The sequence below is a fragment of the Talpa occidentalis genome, unplaced genomic scaffold, assembly GCF_014898055.3.
Source record: "Talpa occidentalis isolate TD23 unplaced genomic scaffold, MPIMG_talOcc4v2.1 talOcc4.9, whole genome shotgun sequence".
In the NCBI taxonomy this organism is placed as follows: Eukaryota; Metazoa; Chordata; class Mammalia; order Eulipotyphla; family Talpidae; genus Talpa; species Talpa occidentalis.
The window spans coordinates 77,221,816-77,239,936 of record NW_023605305.1 but is presented as its reverse complement, the minus strand read 5'-3'; the positions used below and the strand labels follow the sequence as shown (position 1 = coordinate 77,239,936).

The following is an 18,121-nucleotide window of genomic DNA, read 5'->3' as shown; positions in this document are numbered from 1 at the left end:
CTGCCCTCGCCCAGCCCAGCCCCGGGCTCCGCGGCCATGCGGCTGGCGCTGCTCTGGGCCCTGGGGCTCCTGGGCGCGGGCAGCCCTGTGCCCTCCCGGCCGCTCCCGAACAGAGGTGAGTGCCGGGCGGGGGTGGGGCGCGGGGGACGGAGGGGGTGCGGGGAAGTCGGGAGGCGCTGGGGTCGCCGGGCCCGGAGACCCTGGGAGACCCCAGTCAGAACGCGGCCCGCACTGGCCTGCTGCCCCGGGCCGGAGGCCAGGCGGCTGGACGCCGGCGAGGCGGGCGCGGGAGGGGGATGCCGGCGCGCTCGCGCCAACGTTCCCGGCACAGACGCTTTGGGACTCGGGTACCAGGCGCCCGCGGGCCCGGCCCGGCGCCCCTCACGCCGCTGTTCCTGAGCACGGCGCCTCCGCTGCTGGGGCCTAGCTGACGCTCCACCCGGTGCCAGGGCCCGAGTGGGCACGACTCGTGGGGTTCGGCGAAGACGATTCTTCCTGGGCGCTCACCTCAGGCCTGAGCGGCCGGGCACCGCTCACCCCGCGCGGATGCCGCCAGAAACCAGGCTGAGCGGGAGGAGCCGGGAGAGGAGAGAACTGACCGGGAGAGGCTGGGACACCAGCTCCTCCTTGGAACTTTCACTTCCCGCCGCTGTCTTGGGCTGGGCCGAGAGGGCAGGCGGGAGGAGGGGGTGGAGTGTCCGGAGAAGGGCATTTGGGGGGGGGGGGCTCCGAGAGGAAGCAGGGACTGTGGGTAGCGGGTGTGCCTGGCCGGGCCTGAGGGGTGTTTAGGGAGGAGTGTGTTTGCACTGCTCACCCAGAAATGGGCGTTCCCGCCATCACCGAAGTGAGGGAAGGGGAGGGTGAGTGGGCACAAGGCCACAGGACTGGGCCAAGTCCAGAGAAGGGGGGGGCGTTTCTGGGGGGGCTGACTGCGAGGGAGTGGAACAGGGGGAGGGTTCCTGAAAGAACCTATCGTTGGCCTGAGGGGGGACAGGGAGGGACCACAGACTGGGCAAGCTGAATTTCTTTCTCCTGGTATTTGTGGATAGGCTGGTGGGATGAAAGCACTAAATTGGAGACACCCCCCCCACACACACAGTATTCTCTAAGTCCCAGATGCAATGAAGGAGTCTGTCAGGTGAAAGGGCCTTGATGTGCTGGGAGCAGTGGGTCAGAAGGCACCAGCCATCCCTAGTCCTGGTGTTGATTCTCTCGGTATTCACTTGGGGTGTCCTGGGTACCCTGCAGATGGCAGCGAGGAGGCACAGACAAGACCAGAGGGGGGCCTGAGTGGGTTCTTGGATCCCCAGACTCTTCAGGACAACTTTGCTCTCAGCCTAGTGGAGGTGCTTCAGGTGAGCCTCCCTCTGCCCTCTGGTAAAGAAATACACCACCCACCATCCTAATGCCATATAATCAGGTGTCCCAAGGCAAAGCCTGGCTGAGAGACAGCAGAGCCCAACACCTGGCTTCACTTATCTCCCTCTCCCCTCTCTACACACACATCTGTGTGCTTCAGCCCCACCTAATGCATCTACTGCCACTGGGGAAATTCTGAGGTCAACTGCTTTCTTGGTCTCAGGTTTTCTCAGTGGGTGGACCTGGAGAGGGTCAATGCTTGACCAAATGCCCCCCCACCCCTTGCCCAATTCTAAAGCTGAGTCAGAGGAAGGGCTGGGGCCTCACTAGGTCCTCCATGAGCTTCCTCTCTGGACAGGAAGCTGAGAAGGGGAGGCTCAGATACCTTCCTTGACCTCCCCACACAAACCCCCAGAACAATGCCCCAGGCCAGGCAGGGCTTCCTGGCCCCTCTCTTGGGATCCTCCCACCAGTGATCTAATCACTGGTGCTCTCCTAAGAGCCTGAGGTTTTGTGTTAGAGAGGATAGGAGTTTCTGACAGGGCCAGGGAGGTGACGTGCCCTCTGGTGCCCACAGACCAGTCTGCCTGAGGCCTTTCGGATCAAATTGGAATTGGATGGTGAGAGTCATATCCTGGAGCTGCTACTGAATAGGTAATAATGATAGTGGTGGTGATAATAATAACATGGCTAACAACTTATATAACATTTGCTCCTTGCCAGGTACTTGAATTCACTTAATCCTAACAACTACCCTACAAGATAGATACTATTATATATTATTACTGTCCTTATCTTTATGAAGGCATCAAGACACAGAGAGGTTAAAAAGCTCGCCCACGGTCACAGAGCTTGTGTGTGGTAAAAACCAGATGGAATCAGATAACCTGGAGGTTTGCGGCTTTTGAGCACTATGCTTAGCTGCCTCTGGAAGCAGGAATGTTGGGGTGTGGCCTGATTCCAGACATCCCTCCATCACCCCCAGGCCTCAGCCCATCACTCTGCCACCCTGGAGGCAGCTGATGCTGCCCTACTCGTTCTTCATCCCGCAGGGAGCTAGTCCCAGGCCGCCCAACCCTGGTATGGTACCAGCCTGATGGCACCCGAGTGGTCAGTGAAGGACACACTCTGGTGAGTCAGGCCCTGCTGTGCTGAGCTGCTGGCCTGAGGGAAGCAGGGAGGGAGCAACTGGAGGGTGCCATCCCTGGAAAATGTGGGAGGGCAATGCATCTCTTTCCTGTCAGGCTAGCCCCCTGGGTTCAAATCCTGATCTATCCTTTAAGTCGGCACTGACGTTTCTCTGCTATAGGAGAACTGCTGCTACCAGGGAGGGGTGCAGGGCCATGCAGATTCCTGGGCCTCCATCTGTACCTGCTCTGGGCTCAGGTACAGGGGCAGATTCTGTCAAAATGAAGAGAGTGAGGGTGCATGAGCTGAAGAAGGTTTTGACTTTCTGCATCTTTCCTAGGGGCTTGGTGATACTGTCCCCAGAGAGAAGCTATACCCTCGAGCTGGGGCCTGGGGACCTTCAGGGCCATCCCATGATCTCCCGGATCCAAGACCTCCTGCCACATCACACTTGTGCCCTGAGCAGGCATGCCCGTGTGCCTGCTCAGGCCCCACCAGCTCGGCCCCTGGGACAGCACCGTGTGCACCGGGTAAGGATAGATGGCAGGACAGCTGGGCTTTGGTTGTCTGGCAGGCCACCCTTCGGACCCTCAGAGCTGTTTGTTCACAGGATCACAGCTCCTGCTCATGGAGCGTTTCCATGGACATGCTTGCCCACAGTCACACAGCTAGTGTGTAGTAAAGACCAGATGGAACCCAGATAACCTGGAGGTTTGCAGCTTGAGCACTATGCTTAACTGCCTCTGGAAGCAGGAAGGTTGGGGTGTGGCCTTATTCCAGACACCCCTCCACCACCCCCCAGGCCTCAGCCTATCACTCTGCCACTCCAAAGGCAGCTAAACACTGTCTCCTTTACTCTTCCTAGCACCCAGGATGTAGGTGCTATCAATAGCTCTGTTTTTAAGTGAGAAAACTGGCTCAGAGAAGTTAAATAACTTGCCCTAAGTCATTCAGCTAATAAAGGTATATCCAGAATTTAAATGCAGATGCTTGACCCAAACTCCTCATGTCTATGATCGCAGATGCAGAGAGCTCTCACTTAGGTATAAAAATAGTTACTGATCATAAAGGCACAAAAGCCTAATTTATAAAATGGGGATAATAAAACTACTGACCTTGGGCCTCCCTGGTGGTACAAAGGGTTAAGTACAGCACAATGAAGCTGTTTATAGCCTCTGCAGCATGATTTCAATCCCCAGCCGGCCAGGGAGCTACCCACATGGCACAGCAGACCTCTCCTGTCTCACCCACTGCTCCCCTCAGCAGTGTATTTCAGTCAGTCCGCCTGTTCTCCCCACTCTGTCTCTGGTGAATCCTCTCACCCCCCATCCCCCCACCTCTGGCCAGTCCTTATATGCATAAATAAATCAATCTTTAAAAAAAAAATACAACTACTGACCTTATACATGGCTGTGAAGGTTAAATGAATCAGTGTGTATGTAAAGTACTTATATCTGCATCTGATATATGGTAAGTGTTTGAAGGTGTTGACTATATTATTTCTTTTAAATTTTGGGAAAAGCACCGAATTTGGAGCCAGAAAAGCAGGGCTCAATTCCCAGTTTTGTTAATACTTCTTGGTCCAGCGTGGACAAGTCCCTGGCCTCTTAGGCTCTCAGTGGTTCATCTGTAAAATGGGTTCTTCACTCCCTGTTGGGCCAGCAGGGTGGGAGTGGACACAGCGTGGTCAGCCCTATCTGGCTGCTGGCAGGAAATGGCAGGGCGCCTAACGCTCCTTCTTGTCCACAGTGGAGGCGGGATGTGGTGTCAGAGACCAAGATCGTTGAACTGGTGATTGTGGCTGATCATTCTGAGGTAAACTTGCTGACCCCTGTGTGTGCTCCCCCAACCCTGCCTGCCCTGCTGCCTTTTATGGTCCCCCTCTTTTGATACACAGGTCCAGAGGTACCCAGATTTCCAGCGCCTGCTGAACCGTACACTGGAAGTGGCTGTCCTCCTGGACACGGTATTGGATGGGACAGCCCCTTTATAGTCCCCCGTTGATGGGAACCCCTCTCCTGAGCCCTAGTTTGTATTCAGTTCTTCCAGCCCCTGAATGTACGGGTGGCACTAGTGGGCCTGGAGGCCTGGACCCAGCGCGACCTGGTGGAGATAAGCCTGGACCCAGGTGTCACGCTAGACAACTTTCTCCGCTGGCGCCGAACAGACTTGCTGCCTCGACTGCCTCATGACAGTGCGCAGCTGGTGACGTAAGGCCCCAGGTTCAGCCAGCAACCCTGCTCCATTCCTTCCTGGCAAATTCCATACCCTACACCTCCCTGCCAGAGGCCCTGAAGCCTTGGCCACCTAAGCCTTTGGCCTTGACCTTTCACCTCTGGATCCTACAGTGCTACTGCTTTCTCCGGGCCTGTGGTGGGAATGGCCATTCAGAACTCCATCTGTTCTCCTGACTTCTCGGGAGGTGTAAACATGGTAAGCTATTTCCAGGTCTCTTCCCCATTCCAATTCAGTTCCTCCCAACTGTGGTGTCATTTATTCACTGAACCTCCTACAAAGTTACCCAGTCCTAAAGCTGAGAGGCTATTTGGTGATAAGGCCCTACCATCCAGGTCCCCTCACCAGGGCTGGGCACCAAGTGTACGGTCTTCACCTCTGAAGTCATTCCATTTCTTGGGGGAGGGGTGGGCAACTGAGGCCCAAAGAACAGAGGTAATCTCCCAGGGCTATGCTGGGGGACTGGGGCTTGGGAAGAGGGCCATTGCTGAGCTAGAACCCAGGTTTCCTGCCACCCAGGCCTGGGCTCTATTCCTACTGCAGAAGCAATTGAGGAGGGAGGCAATACCTGCCCAGGAGGCCAGATCAGGAGAGAACAGCCATTAGGTTGGTGCTGGACCTGAGGTATCCTCTCCCCAATAACAGGACCACTCCACCAGCATCCTGGGAGTCGCCTCTTCCATAGCCCACGAGTTGGGCCACAGCCTGGGGCTGGACCATGACTCCCCTGGGAACAGTTGCCCCTGTCCAGGTCCAGCCCCAGCCAAGAGCTGCATCATGGAGGCCTCCACAGAGTGAGTGTCTGCAGATGTGCAGGGGGAATGGAGCAGCAGGTAAGGTGTGGTCTTAGCCCCAACCTTCTCTGCTGCCCTCCCCAGCTTCTTGCCAGGGCTGAATTTCAGCAACTGCAGTCGACAGGCCCTGGAGAAAGCCCTCCTGGATGGGATGGGCAGCTGCCTCTTTGAACGGCTGTCCAGCCTGCCCTCTATGGCCGGCATCTGCGGAAATATGTTTGTGGACCCGGGCGAGCAGTGTGACTGTGGCTTCCCAGATGTGAGCCCCTCAACCCAAGCTTTGCCACATTCATTTCTGTGCCCCCACTAGCCCTCTCTAAGCCTCCTGAGCCCTCTCGTTGTAAGGTCCTCTTGGCCTTTCCTGACTTCCCTGCAGTCGGGACAGCAGTGGGTTGTTGAGCTATAGCTGCTACTTGTGTGGCTGTGGGCATCTTGGAGCTTAGGCTCTGGGAAGAGGGTGGGAGGCTTTGAGCCCCTATCTGCTCTGACCTCCTCTCTCTGTGCCACTACCCTCAGGACTGCACTGATCCCTGCTGTGATTACTTCACCTGCCAGCTAAGGCCTGGGGCCCAGTGTGCATCTGATGGGCCCTGTTGTCAAAATTGCCAGGTGGGCACAGACCAGAATGACCACCCAGAGCTTACCTGCCAGGAGCCTGGGTGGGAAGGATCACTGTGACTTCCAGGGTCTAGCTGGGTTTGCCTGGCACCCACACTGATGCTTATCCACCCTCCACAGCTGCGTCCAGCTGGATGGCAATGCCGCCCCACCAGAGGTGACTGTGACTTGCCCGAATTCTGCCTAGGGGACAGCTCCCAGTGCCCTCCCGATGTCAGTCTGGGGGACGGCGAGCCATGTGGTGACGGGCAGTCTGTGTGCATGCAAGGGCGTTGCACCTCCTATGCCCAGCAGTGCCAGGCTCTTTGGGGCCCTGGGGCCCAGCCCGCCACACCACTTTGCCTCCACACTGCCAATACCCGGGGGGATGTCTTTGGGAACTGTGGGCGTAGCCCTAATGGCAGCTACGTGTCCTGTGCCCCTAGGTAAGTGAGGAATCCTAACTCCTCCTTTGGGTCTGTGGGAGCCTCAGTCCCCCTCCCACTCACCCTGTGCCTCCTAACTCACCCCAGAGATGTCATTTGTGGGCAGCTGCAGTGCCAAAGGGGCAGGGCCCAGCCTCTGCTGGGCTCAGCCCAGGATCTACTCTGGGAGACACTGGAAGCCAACGGGACCCAGCAGAATTGCAGCCTGGTACACCTGGACCTGGGCAATGATGTGGCCCAGCCACTCCTGGCGCTGCCTGGCACAGCCTGTGGCCCTGGCCTGGTGAGCAGCCTGGGTGGGCCAGCCTGGGTGGGAAAGTTAATCTGAGTCCTGGCAGGCAGTGCCCAGGCCTTGCCATCTACCAGTGAGAAGGCGCAGACTCTGAGGCGAGCTCAGAGTTTTCTATCAGATTGATCCAAGTCCTGTCATCCTTGGAGCCTTGGTTTCCCCATCTGTGAAGACGTGATATCACCTCAGCCCAGTTGGCCTCCCAGTGCCAGTAAAGCTCTGCGAAAATGTGGTTTTGTTCTTCCGTCCCTATTGGGCAGGTGTGCATAGACCATCAGTGCCAACCAGTGGACCTCCTGGGAGCACAGGAATGTCGAAGCAGATGCCATGGGCATGGGGTAAGCTGGCCTGGGGGAAATGGATGGGGAGCAAGGAGCCTCCAGGGAGGAAAAGGACGATGAGCTTTAGAAACAGTCATACCTGGCTTCTAATCCTAGCTCTGCCACTTCCTAGCAGTGTGACACGGCAGGTCACTAATCTCTCAGCGCTCAGTTTCCTCATCTGTCCAATGGGCATGATACTAGTCCCCACTTCCTGGGGGATGAGCGTAAGCATCCAACAAAGGGGCTGCACAACGGAGGTACTCAGCATTTAGTGCAGTCTAATTCCCTCCAGAGAGAGTCCCTCTCTCCATGGCTCTGGCTCTCTCCACTCATCATCCCCGCACATCTTCCAGTTGCGCACCTCTGAGATCTGGAAAAGCTAGGGACAGGGAAATGTGGCCCTAGAGTGCAGGGCCCCTCATTGCTCACCCCCTACTTCCTAGGTCTGTGACAGCAACAGGCACTGCCACTGCGAGGCAGGCTGGGCACCCCCTGACTGCGCCACGCAGAGCAGAGGTAGCATGGGCAGGGCGGGGCTGCTGGGAATGCAAGAAGGCCAGCCTTTTCCTTTCCCCCTCTTTTTCTGATCCCTCCTCTGTTAGTTCCTGGTTCTCTGTGGCCCCTGACCCCTTCACTTTCTCCCCGTGGCCTCCCCGGGGGTAGCACTTATCCCTGTTAACCTTCAACCCATCCTCTACCTGCAGCGACAGGCTCCCTGACCACAGGGCTGCTCCTCAGCCTCCTGTTGTTGCTGGTCCTGGTGCTGCTCGGTGCCAGCTACTGGCACCGTGCACGCCTGCGCCAGCGACTCTGCCAGCTCAAGGGACCCAGCTGCCAATACAGGTACCAGTCTCCCTGCTACCAGCTCCCTCCACAGCTCTGTGGAGGACAGTTCTTGAGCCCCATCTCCTACAACACCTGCCACCTGGTTCTGCAGCACAATCCACTTGCCTCCCTCCCCTATATGCCCTGTGACACCTCACCTCACGTAGACCACATGGGGCAGCTAGGATGCCTAGGTCTCCTAGCCTCAGGCTATTTCTTCCCTACCCTTGATTTGACCAAAACAACACACAGGCTCACCCAAGGGGCTGCAAACGGTTAACCTGACTTGAGTCGTGTGTGGGTGGAAAACTGGGTCTGAAGCTGAACCTCTCCCTCCTTGCCTTTCTCAGAGCAGCCCAGTCTGGTCCCCCAGAACGTCCAGGACCCCCGCAGAGGGCCCTGCTGATGCCAGGCGCCAAGGTGAGTCCAGGATGCCAGGGGAGAGAGGGGGCCTCCTTGGCCAGGCATCCAGCTTGGGCCCTGGGGGCTGGAGTGGGGTATTGACAGCTTTAGATTAATAGGCCCAAAAGTCAATCAAAGAAGTCAGGGCCAGCCTTCCCTCCCCCTGGCTACAGGAGAGAAGCAGAGTACAGCCAGCCCGGAGTGGGGAGGGGCAGTCACCTAGAGGAGGGTCTGCTGAGCTCTTTGAGCTGGCCAAGCTGGTGGCTTTGAGAGGTGGGTCTACCGGTGCTCCGGGCAGTGGATCCTCAGGGCAAGGGTGGTGGTACTCAGAACGGCCTTCAGTGTACTAGGACCCGAGGACACCCAGGTGACCATGTGTAGAAGGGCCGGTGAGTGCCGCTGCCCCAGTCCACTGGGTCTGATGACAGGAGGATGTGTGTGCCCCCACCACCACTTTTCACCATTCTGCATGCAACTGAATAACCATGCATAGCCTCCCCCCCCCACCCCTGGGCCTAGCTGCCCCTCCTTGGGCACTAACCCCTCTCTGCCCACATCTGTCTTTCTGCTCCCCCCTCCCCTGTGCTGTCTGCTTCTCCTGCTCTCTTAGCAGGCTAGTGCTCTTTCCGGCTTTCCGGCTCCCCCCTCCAGGCCGCTGCCTCCTGACCCTGTGCCCAAGAGACTTCAGGTAAATCTGGGCCAGACCCACCCTTGCCCAGGGCAGGTGGGAGGCTTGGTGCCCAGCTGCAGCTCTCATCCCTGTTCCCTGCCAGTGGTGCTCTTCATTAGGGGACCAGGGTGCTCCTGAGCCTTCAGACACTCACCCCAGAAGCAGCGAAGGGTGAGCCTCCTGCCTTGGTTTCTGCTGCCACCTGGTGGTCAGTGGCAGGACTGCAGCTGGCCAGGGACATCACAATGTCACACGCCTTCCTCCCCCAGACATCTGCTGGCATGCATCCAAGACTTTAGTGCATGTCCCCATTTTCTCCAGCCCCCTGGCTGACTTTGCATGTTGACCTAAACCCCTAGGGAGAACCTCTGCATGCCCACCACCCCTGGCTGTGCTCTCACCAGCCACTGCTCCTCTCTCTGTTCAGGCTGAGTTGGCTGACCGACCCAATCCCCCCACCCGCCCTCTGCCCGCTGACCCGGTGGTGAGGCACCCAAAGGTAACAGTGGGGGTAGAAAAGGGCGCAGCCTCTTCCCCCACCCAGGGCTGTGTGGCCTGTAGCAGTTGTGGCAAGATGTCCTCTGTGCCTGAGGTGGATTCTTTAATGGTGACAGGTCTGTTTGGATACAAAGCTGGTCTCTGGTGCTGCCCCCCATGCTGGTGTTCCCCAGCACCAGTGCGATGGGGTTGGGCAACATGACATCCCCTCTCAAACTGGCCTTCTCTCTCAGTCTCAGGGGCCTGCCAAGCCCCCACTCCCGAGGAAGCCACTGCCTGCTGACCCCCAGGGCCGGCGCCCTTCGGGTGACCTGCCTATTACAGGAGCTGGAATCCCTCCCCCCATGGTACCTTCTAGGTAGGCGAACCCGACACTGAGGATGGGTGGGTGAGGTGAGAGGGCCTGGGAAGCTGGACCTCGACTTTTGTCTCTGTCTCCCACACCGCAGGCCTGCACCACCGCCCCCAGCTGCGTCCTCGCTCTACCTCTGACCTCTCCTGAGGCTCCGCTGCCTCTAGACCGGACCTAGGACTTAAAGAGGACGACCGGCCCCCTAGAATCCCCCTCAAAGACTGAAGGAGTTGGAGCATGGACATGACGGTGCAGGCGTCTGAAGACACAGGCACCTCTGGGTGCTGTGGAGCGGCACCCTGGGGACCGGCTCACTCATTTGCAGCCGGGGATTGGGGAGGAGCTGGGTTTTAGACGGGACTGCGGGAGTTGCGCACAGCTGTCTCTGCTCGGTTGCAATAAACTGGCTATCTGGGGAGCGCCTCCGAGTTGGCTCTATGAAGGTCGGGTCGCCCCTACTGCGGTTCCAGGTCTGGCCGCCAGGAGACGCTGCTGCCTCAGACGTAGACTGGAGAGGGAAGGCAAGCGTCCCAGGCTGGGTCGGCGTGTGTCGCGGGGATGCTCGAGGCTAGCTCCTGCCCAGTGTGGGATGGCGCGCGGCGAGCCACAGGCGGTTGTACGCCCCTACCACCTTAGTCGCCAAGCCCTCATCCGATGCAGCGCGACCTCTGGGGGCGGCTCTGGACAAACCGGCCAAGCCAATGGACCCGCCGTCCCCACCCTCTGACCAGTGGCTGGGAAAAGATCTGGCTAGTGTTCTCAGAGCCACGGAGCCAGGGCGGAGCGGGGCGGCGGCTCTCAAGATCCCAAGACCGCGCACCTGCCTCCTCCCCCTCGTACGCCCCCACCTGAGGGCTCAGGAACAAAGGTGCTTTGTACAGGCCGCAACCACCTCATTATGTCGTTTAGAGATTGGGGCCGTGTGGGCCCCCAGCCCAGAACGAAGGTGCTGGGCGGAAAGGTGCCCCAAGGTGGGCAGCAAACTCACCACTTAAGGCTCTAGAATGCCGTAAGGGAGGCAGGCGGGAGGCAGGAGGTGGTCTGTCCCTTCCCCTCGCTCTCCCTGGAGGTACAAAGGGAGGCTGGACGGTGTTCGCTGATGCTCTCCAGACCCTCACTTCTGGGTAAAGGGCATGTGTCCGAATTTAAATCTTCCAAACTTCTAATACGACTCTCTACCCGGCACTAATGCAGACACTAAGGACAGGCTCTCCCTGGACACAGCACCTAGGTGGGGGAACACGTCCCCTCCCCGCCGCCTCGCAGGGCGGTCGAGCCTCCTCAGGCGCTGGAGCCGCGCTCGCCCCGCGGTGCACAGCGGGTTAACGAGAGTTGGTGCTGAGCGGAGAGGCGGGGACGAGCTTCCATTGGTGGAAAGTTATTCGGAGGCGTGACCTTGGGGCTCCGCACCCCACCCCCTTCCCGCAACCCCCACCCCCTCCACTTTGTACCTTTCTCGCGGCGACTGCGAAGCGGGCCGGGACCGGCCGGACCAGACCGGACCGGACCCCGGGGGCGATGCGGCTGCTGCCGCTGCTGCGGACTGTCCTCTGGGCCGCGCTCCTCGGCTCTCCTCTGCGAGGGGGCTCCGGCCTCCGCCACCCCGTCTACTGGAACTCCAGTAACCCCAGGTAGCCGGGCCGAACCCGGCGAGGGCCAGCGGGGCCTGCGCGCTCCTGGGCTGGGCGCGCGCCCGACACTCGCTCTGAGCGCGGCGTCGCCTGGGCCCGACCGCGCGCCGGGGCTCCTTTGTTTGAGTCGGCGGGGGAGGGGGGAGGGGGAGGGGCGAGGCACGCCCTGGGTCTCCCCCCCGCCGCCCGCACTTGTTGGGGGACGGGCGGAGGGCCCCAGCCCCTAGGGCGGTCGGTGGGATCTCAGAGCCGGGAACTGGGGGCCCTCGGCCGGCTCTTCGAGCCCCGCCCCCTCGCTTCTACCCGGGTGATCCCCGACCCTCCTCCGGCCTGATAGGGGGCCGTGGACTTGAGAGGAAGAAGGGGGCTGCTCTGTGGAGAAAGCGTGGGTTACTCTTCTGCCTACTGGGCCCCCCGCTGACGCAAGCTCTGTCTCCCAATTCCTTCGGTAGCTCTGCTTTCTTCTCGGTCATCAGCAGCCCTTCTTTTCTGTCCAGTCTCAACCCTGACCTCCTTAGCTGCTTTGCGCAAGCCGTTTGACCTTCCTGACCTCAGTTATCTCATCTGTAAAATGGGCTAATAATACCCAGTACCCTGGGAAATCAGGCGGGCTGACTGAGGTCATGTGTGTGAAAGAGGCGCAGGCTGTACAAATACAAGCTATTATTTCCCTCCCTTCAGCTGCCTGCCTTTGAACCTGGTATTTTTACTGTTTCCATCTTCCTTCCCCGTTCTCCCTGCCTCTCTTTGCTTTCTCCATCTGTTTTCCTTTCTGATTTTCTCCTTGAGACAATCTGTGACTGTCCATTTGTTCACTCACTCACATTCATTAAGCGTGTGCTGTATGTTCGACCTGTGCTAGGGTGCTGGGGATTCCAGAGATAGAAATCTAGACTCTGCCCTCCGGGAGCTCAAGACCCCCTGGGAGGGCAAGCGTCAAGACAGGTCATTACAATACCAATGCTGTGTAATAAGAGCTATTGTTATTCTCCAGCTCCGAATTCCTCTCTCTGTTCCAGACCAGTGCCTCTGAATCACTGGGGGGATGTGTAAAAATTCAGGTTCCTACCCACCAACCCTGAGGTTTCTGTTCCATTCATTCAATCCACAAATATTTATTGAGCGCTGTGCCGGCACAGACACTTTTCCAGGCACTGGGGAGACTGTGGAACAACACATATAACATACAAAGGCTCAGCTTCTGTTCTAGGAGCTCTGAGCTGAGCCCCAGAATCTGCATTTCTAATCAGAACTTCTGAAGCAGGTGGTCCTGGGACCACCCATTGAGGAATAGCTGGAGGCCTTTCATAAGTCAGGCGGGGCTGCATGTATGGTGAGCAGGGGCAAAGCGGTACTGGCTGTATTTGATGCTGTGGAGGCAGCCTGTCCCAGTCAGGTCCCCCCCACCCCCCAAGCAGCACCCAAAACGTGGGGAAGGAGATCCTGGGAAGACTGCAGAGTGGGTGGAAAGGGTATATGGAGGGGACTTCTCTCCTGGTCTGGCATTTCCTTGTCCTGGGGGGAAAAAAGGGAACACCCAGCATGCACCCCCTCGTTTTTTTTTTCTTTCCCATGGTGGTCTTTTCAGCATTGGCTTGAGGTCTAAAGGGCAGCTTTTTTCCTTCTGCATCTGCTAATGAGGATACTATTCCACGTCTCCAACTCTGCATCTGTGACTACACTGTGGGCCCAGATATGGGCCCTTTACTCTGCATTCCTGCTGCTTCTCAGCAACTGTTGACCTAACATTTATCAGACACAGGTGCTAGTCCAAGCCCTGTGTCAAGCGCTGGGGCTAGGGGCTCCCACTTGAAAGGTAGGGTATACCCTTCTCACATTGGAGCCACGTGGTTGTGGGCATGCAGTGCCTTAATCTCCAAATCTGTGACTTGGTTACCTTTTCCATTCCTTGCACTCTTTGCTTCTCAAAAAAAAAAAAAAAAAATTTGTCAGTGTAGCAGGGTCAGGCTGACCTACCACTTCACCAGGGGTGGGGGAAAGGCTCACAAAGACCCCATGGGACAGGGTATCTCCAACCCTCATGCTGGAGTGTGCTGTGCCATAACACTTCAACCCACACCTGCTTCACGCCTGCAGGCTGCTTCGAGGAGACGCTGTGGTGGAACTTGGCCTCAACGATTACCTAGACATCTTCTGCCCGCACTATGAAGGGCCAGGGCCCCCTGAGGGCCCTGAGACATTTACCTTATACATGGTGGACCGGCGCGGCTATGAGACCTGCCAGGCTCAGGGCCCAGGTGCCTTCAAGCGCTGGAGGTGCTCCCTTCCCTTCGCCCCTTTGGGCCCCATTCGGTTCTCAGAGAAGATTCAGCGCTTCACCCCCTTCTCCCTTGGCTTCGAGTTCTTGCCTGGAGAAACCTACTACTACATCTGTGAGTGAGGAAGGGCACACTGATCGACTCTTGGGGATGGTGGGGAGAGGCATGAGGCTTCCTGCCATTGCCAGCTGCCAAGGCAGAGAGCCTGAGGTGAGAGGGAAGGAGAAGGCTGGGAATGCAGGCCAGGCCTGGGGGACTGGGGGAGGCGACGCTGACAGGTGCCATCTAGAGTGAGTCTGTTGAGAGAAAGAGACTGTAAAAAGGCATTAGGAAGGGAATGACGGGGGCGGGGGGAGGGGGAAGCAAGGAGGGGCGTGATGGGGCCTGGCACCTAGGTGTGGCCCAAGAGGAAGGAGAACTGGGAGAGAAGAGCAGCTGGAGGGTCTGAAACAGTCTGAGGTGGGCAAACTAGCCTGTGCTAACTTCTTCCTCCCAATTTCCCACCACCCAGCGGTACCAAGTCCGGAAAGTTCTGGCCAGTGCTTGAGGCTCCAGGTGTTTGTCTGCTGCAAGGAGAGCAGTAAGTGGGCTTGGGCACAGGGAGCAGCCCCTCTGGCTCCTGTAGGGCCCTGCGGCATGCGGGAAGGAGGGGGGAAGAATCTGGGGGGCTTCAAACTGTGGCCTCTCCTCCCTCATTTAGCCGTATGATAGCTTTTGCCACACCCTTTCATGCTGGCCCAAGGGAGTGGCACTTCCAGGGGCAAGAACCTTCAAGGTCTTAGCTGACCTGGTTGTCTCTAGTGACAATTTTGGGGGATACTGGAGTTTGGGCTTAGAGAAGACAAAGTGGTAGGCCGTGGGAAGGGAGTGGCTGGTTCCCTATTGGGCAACAGTAGAGAAAGGGAGTGAATAGCTAATGGGGAGGCTGCCGAAGTGGGGGGACCCATCCATACTACCCTTCCCCCTCACAGGGTCTGAGTCCGCCCATCCTGTCGGGAGCCCTGGAGAGAGTGGCACATCTGGGTGGCAAGGGGGGGGCACTCCTAGCCCCCTCTGTCTCTTGCTGCTGCTGCTGCTCCCAATTCTGCGTCTCCTGCGAGTTCTCTGAGCCAAGCAGACCCTCCCTGCCTCCCCCAGGAGCCAGAGCCTCCCAAGACTCTCTGCAGCAGGGGCCCTGCCACCTGAGCTGGGAGTGCCAGAAAAAGCCAGACAGACAAGGTGGAAGAGAGGGAGAGGTCAGAGGGTCTGAGGTGACTCTAAAGTGCCAGACCCCTCATCACTGGCTGAAGAGGAGAACAGGGAAGCTGTAGACGGCCCTGGGCATCCTGGAGCCGAGTCAAGACCAACATAGGGTCTCTGTCAGCTGCTTTGATGGTCTCATCCCATCCCCCAGGAGGACTGTGATTTGTGAGATCGCACTCTTGAGCCTGCTGGGGCCCAAGGCTGAAGACCTGGGACAGGTGGATTGCCAGACCTGGGCCAGGCTAACCATCTGTGCCCAGTGCCTTGTGGCCCTCTTCCCTGGGGCAGCACCTTTCCCTCCCCAGGAGGTCACTCTGTTGTCTTCTATGAAGACGGATCCGCCATAAGTTTGAATTTCATGTCAGTTTGTATTTTTATAAGTGTGTGGACCAAACCCTCAATAAACCACCCATCTTTTTGTTGATCTCCCCCACCCACTGCCCTCTGGCTCCTTCCCTGACACTAGCACTCCCTACAGCCTGTGCTCACAGCCGGACTTGGCCTGACCTCCATGCCAGCTGTGCCCAGGCCATCCATGCCAGGCCTCAGTGGGCACCCCTCTAGGCAGTGTGGGGTGGTGCCAGCAACAGCTGTGGAGCTTGGCACTCTCCCACCTCCCTAGTTGGCTTCCTGTAGCCAGGAGGGGCAGATGCTCCTGACTGTCTACCCACTTGGGGCACTGCCCCCACTCTGGTAGCACCAAGCTGGCCATTGGGGCATAAGCAAGGGGCAGTAGGAAGACAACACCTGGATTTCAGAATGCCTGGGTCCCTGAGAGCTAGGCTTCCCTCCACCTCCCCTAGGGCACTCTGGGCGGTGGCTGGCCTAGAACTGGGGAGGTGGGGTCAGATCAAAGCCTCCTTCCCCAGCGGCCTCTTTGTTCTTAGCTTTTATAAGGAGGAGGAGGTGGGGCTGAGGAGGGAGGGCCCCCTTTGCTCCCAGCCACACTTAGTCTCTCCCACCTCTTAGGCTAGGTTATGATTCCTCTATGTCCTACGGAGACCCTCTTTCTGAAAGGTGTCCTAAGTAGAGAGAGGGTAAGGGGTGCCCCTTCCCCCGAAGCTACACCCTACCCAGCCCGGTGCCCCGCAGCCTCCACTGGCACAGAGCCGGCCCGTCTGGCTCGGGTCCAGCGATCGATAGGTGGATGTTGTGCTGATTAGCTCGGCCCGGCTGCGGCAGCGAGAGGCAGCGTGTGAACACGCGGCAGGGAGGTGGGGGGTATGGGGGAGGGCGCGGGGGTCCAGAGACTGACAGACACCGACATGGTGGAGATGCAAACCCCTCCCCCATCCCCTTCAACACCTAAGTCAGACCCTGATCCCTCTCGGTTGATTCATGGCTCTGACTGAAGTCTGGGGTGGAGGACAGCACCGTGGGCGGAGCAGACACCAGCCGACCCTGTCCTCCATTCGAGGCCACTTTCTAGAAACACGGTGTCTGTAGGTGGGTGTGCTGTGTTCATGTGTCAGCACCCTCACCCCAAACCACGATCCTCAGCTGGGATGTGGAGGGGGTGGAATCTGAGCTGAAGGATGAGCTATATGGGCTTGGTCTTCTAGTCCTGGGTTCCAGTCTACTGTCATCCTGGAGGGTTCTGCATGTCGCCTTGGAAACCGATTGTATTGCTACCTCCGCCCCTCTTGAGTGAAACAATGGGCGGGGCAGGCAGGGACGATTGGTTGCTAGAACCTTGCCCTACACTGAAGACTGGGGGGGGTCCCGCCCTGCTCCCAGCGGCCCCGGACACCCCCATCCTAGCGGACCCAGCCGCCGCGCTCGCTCCCGAGTCTGGGGCTGGCGCGCGGATCCGCGGCTGGTAAGAACGCATGTGCCAGAGAGCGCAGGGCCGGTCGGCTTCTGGGCGCTCAGACGCACGCCCTCACTCTCAGTCAGACGCGCACGCTCGACACAGACACACACCCTCGCCTGCCACCCAGCTCCCCGCAGGTGCGAGGGCAGACGCCTGAGTAACTGCAGACTTGCGCAGGGGGCTCCAAAACTTGGACCCAGTCGGCCGCAAGCCTCAAGCCAAGCCAGCGCTCTCTGCACTCACTTCCTCATGGCCTTGACCCCGCGCAGACAGGTGATTCTGTCCCGGGGTGCGACGGGGTGAAAAGCGAGGGCCAAGTCCACTCATGGGGCCGAGATCGACCGAAGGCGCTGGGCTGTCTTCCCGGACTGGCCCTACCCGTGAGAAATCCTCGAGGCTTATTCCCGGGCGCGGTTCCAAAAGGCTAAGCAGGCCTGCAAGTTTTGGGGCGTCACCGATCTCCCCTAAAGTCAGCAGCACTAGGCGCGGCCCTCAATTCGCTGGGCCTGCCTTAGTCTCCTCGGAACAGATAGGAAAACTCTCCCTCATTTTGCTCACTGGATCTCACTGTCGGGACACCAGGAGAGCCCCAGTCTTTGATCCTAGCTCCTGCTCCACACTTTAATGGGCTGCATAGCAACCCTCCTTTCCGAGAGGCTAAACCCTAAAGTTTGGATCTTTTTATGTAGCCCCTCTCTTTTTCCTTCTCCCCTTTCATGAATTCCTCAATTTTTTTTCTTTATTCATTCATTCAGCAACTGTGAGCTCCAGGCGCACCCTTCTTGTACTTGACCACACCAGCTGGGGTCCTCAGGGGATTCCCAGCGGTGACATAGTTCCAAAGAGCCAATAGAATCCTGGGGCCTGGGGCATGAGGTCATCATTGATGGTGCCCATTGGTTCAGGTGTGAACGTGGGGGAGGGGGTCCCCATAGCAACTGACAGTGCGTCCAAGGGTAACCTGGAGAGTGATCACAGCTTGAGCTCTCGTGGCAACTTGGTGGTGCTTGGGATGGGGACAGGGAGGCTGGGGAAGAGCTCAGCATCCCAAGTCTTTCAGCCCTAGCCCAACTAAGCTGTCATCTTGATACCCTATTTCTCAGTCAAATGGTCAGTGCCTCTTCACCCAAAAAGGCTAGGAGGAGGGGAGTATTTGCGACAGCCTTGAGGTCCTGGGTGTGGGCTGCCTCCACCTGGAATGTTAATTCTGAGATTCTCGTGCTCATCTGCATATCGTC

General features: G+C 58.3%; 2 protein-coding genes and 1 long non-coding RNA gene across 10 annotated transcripts; 2 read left to right on the top strand and 1 right to left on the bottom strand.

The window, feature by feature from the left end:
* Positions 1-21: 21 nt before the first annotated feature.
* On the top strand, positions 22-10,340 carry ADAM15 (ADAM metallopeptidase domain 15). 8 transcript variants are annotated; one of them, XM_037498504.2, is made up of 23 exons: positions 22-115; positions 1,249-1,355; positions 1,937-2,013; positions 2,412-2,490; positions 2,669-2,745; positions 2,828-3,017; positions 4,237-4,302; positions 4,385-4,453; positions 4,528-4,697; positions 4,836-4,920; positions 5,368-5,516; positions 5,601-5,775; positions 6,033-6,125; positions 6,255-6,559; positions 6,647-6,842; positions 7,109-7,186; positions 7,615-7,687; positions 7,876-8,014; positions 8,347-8,416; positions 9,012-9,086; positions 9,496-9,567; positions 9,800-9,924; positions 10,016-10,340. In XM_037498504.2, exons 1-23 carry the CDS (start codon positions 37-39, stop codon positions 10,056-10,058), a joined length of 2,592 nt encoding a protein of 863 aa, XP_037354401.1. In that variant the 5' UTR covers positions 22-36; the 3' UTR covers positions 10,059-10,340. The 8 variants fall into 8 exon arrangements, with proteins under 8 accessions (XP_037354401.1, XP_037354400.1, XP_037354402.1 ...); XM_037498503.2 differs by having other exon boundaries at positions 9,009-9,086; XM_037498505.2 differs by lacking the exon at positions 9,496-9,567 and having other exon boundaries at positions 9,009-9,086.
* On the bottom strand, positions 7,334-11,415 carry LOC129145202 (uncharacterized). Its single transcript, XR_008550400.1, has 3 exons — positions 11,370-11,415; positions 9,223-9,341; positions 7,334-7,550 (listed from the first exon to the last, which is right to left on the bottom strand). It is a non-coding gene; the product is annotated as an uncharacterized LOC129145202 (long non-coding RNA).
* Positions 11,373-16,266, top strand: EFNA4 (ephrin A4). Its single transcript, XM_037498512.2, has 4 exons — positions 11,373-11,549; positions 13,647-13,942; positions 14,340-14,408; positions 14,800-16,266. The coding sequence occupies exons 1-4, from the start codon at positions 11,437-11,439 to the stop codon at positions 14,934-14,936; spliced, it is 615 nt and encodes a 204-aa protein (XP_037354409.1). The 5' UTR covers positions 11,373-11,436; the 3' UTR covers positions 14,937-16,266.
* The last annotated feature ends 1,855 nt before the right edge of the window (positions 16,267-18,121 follow it).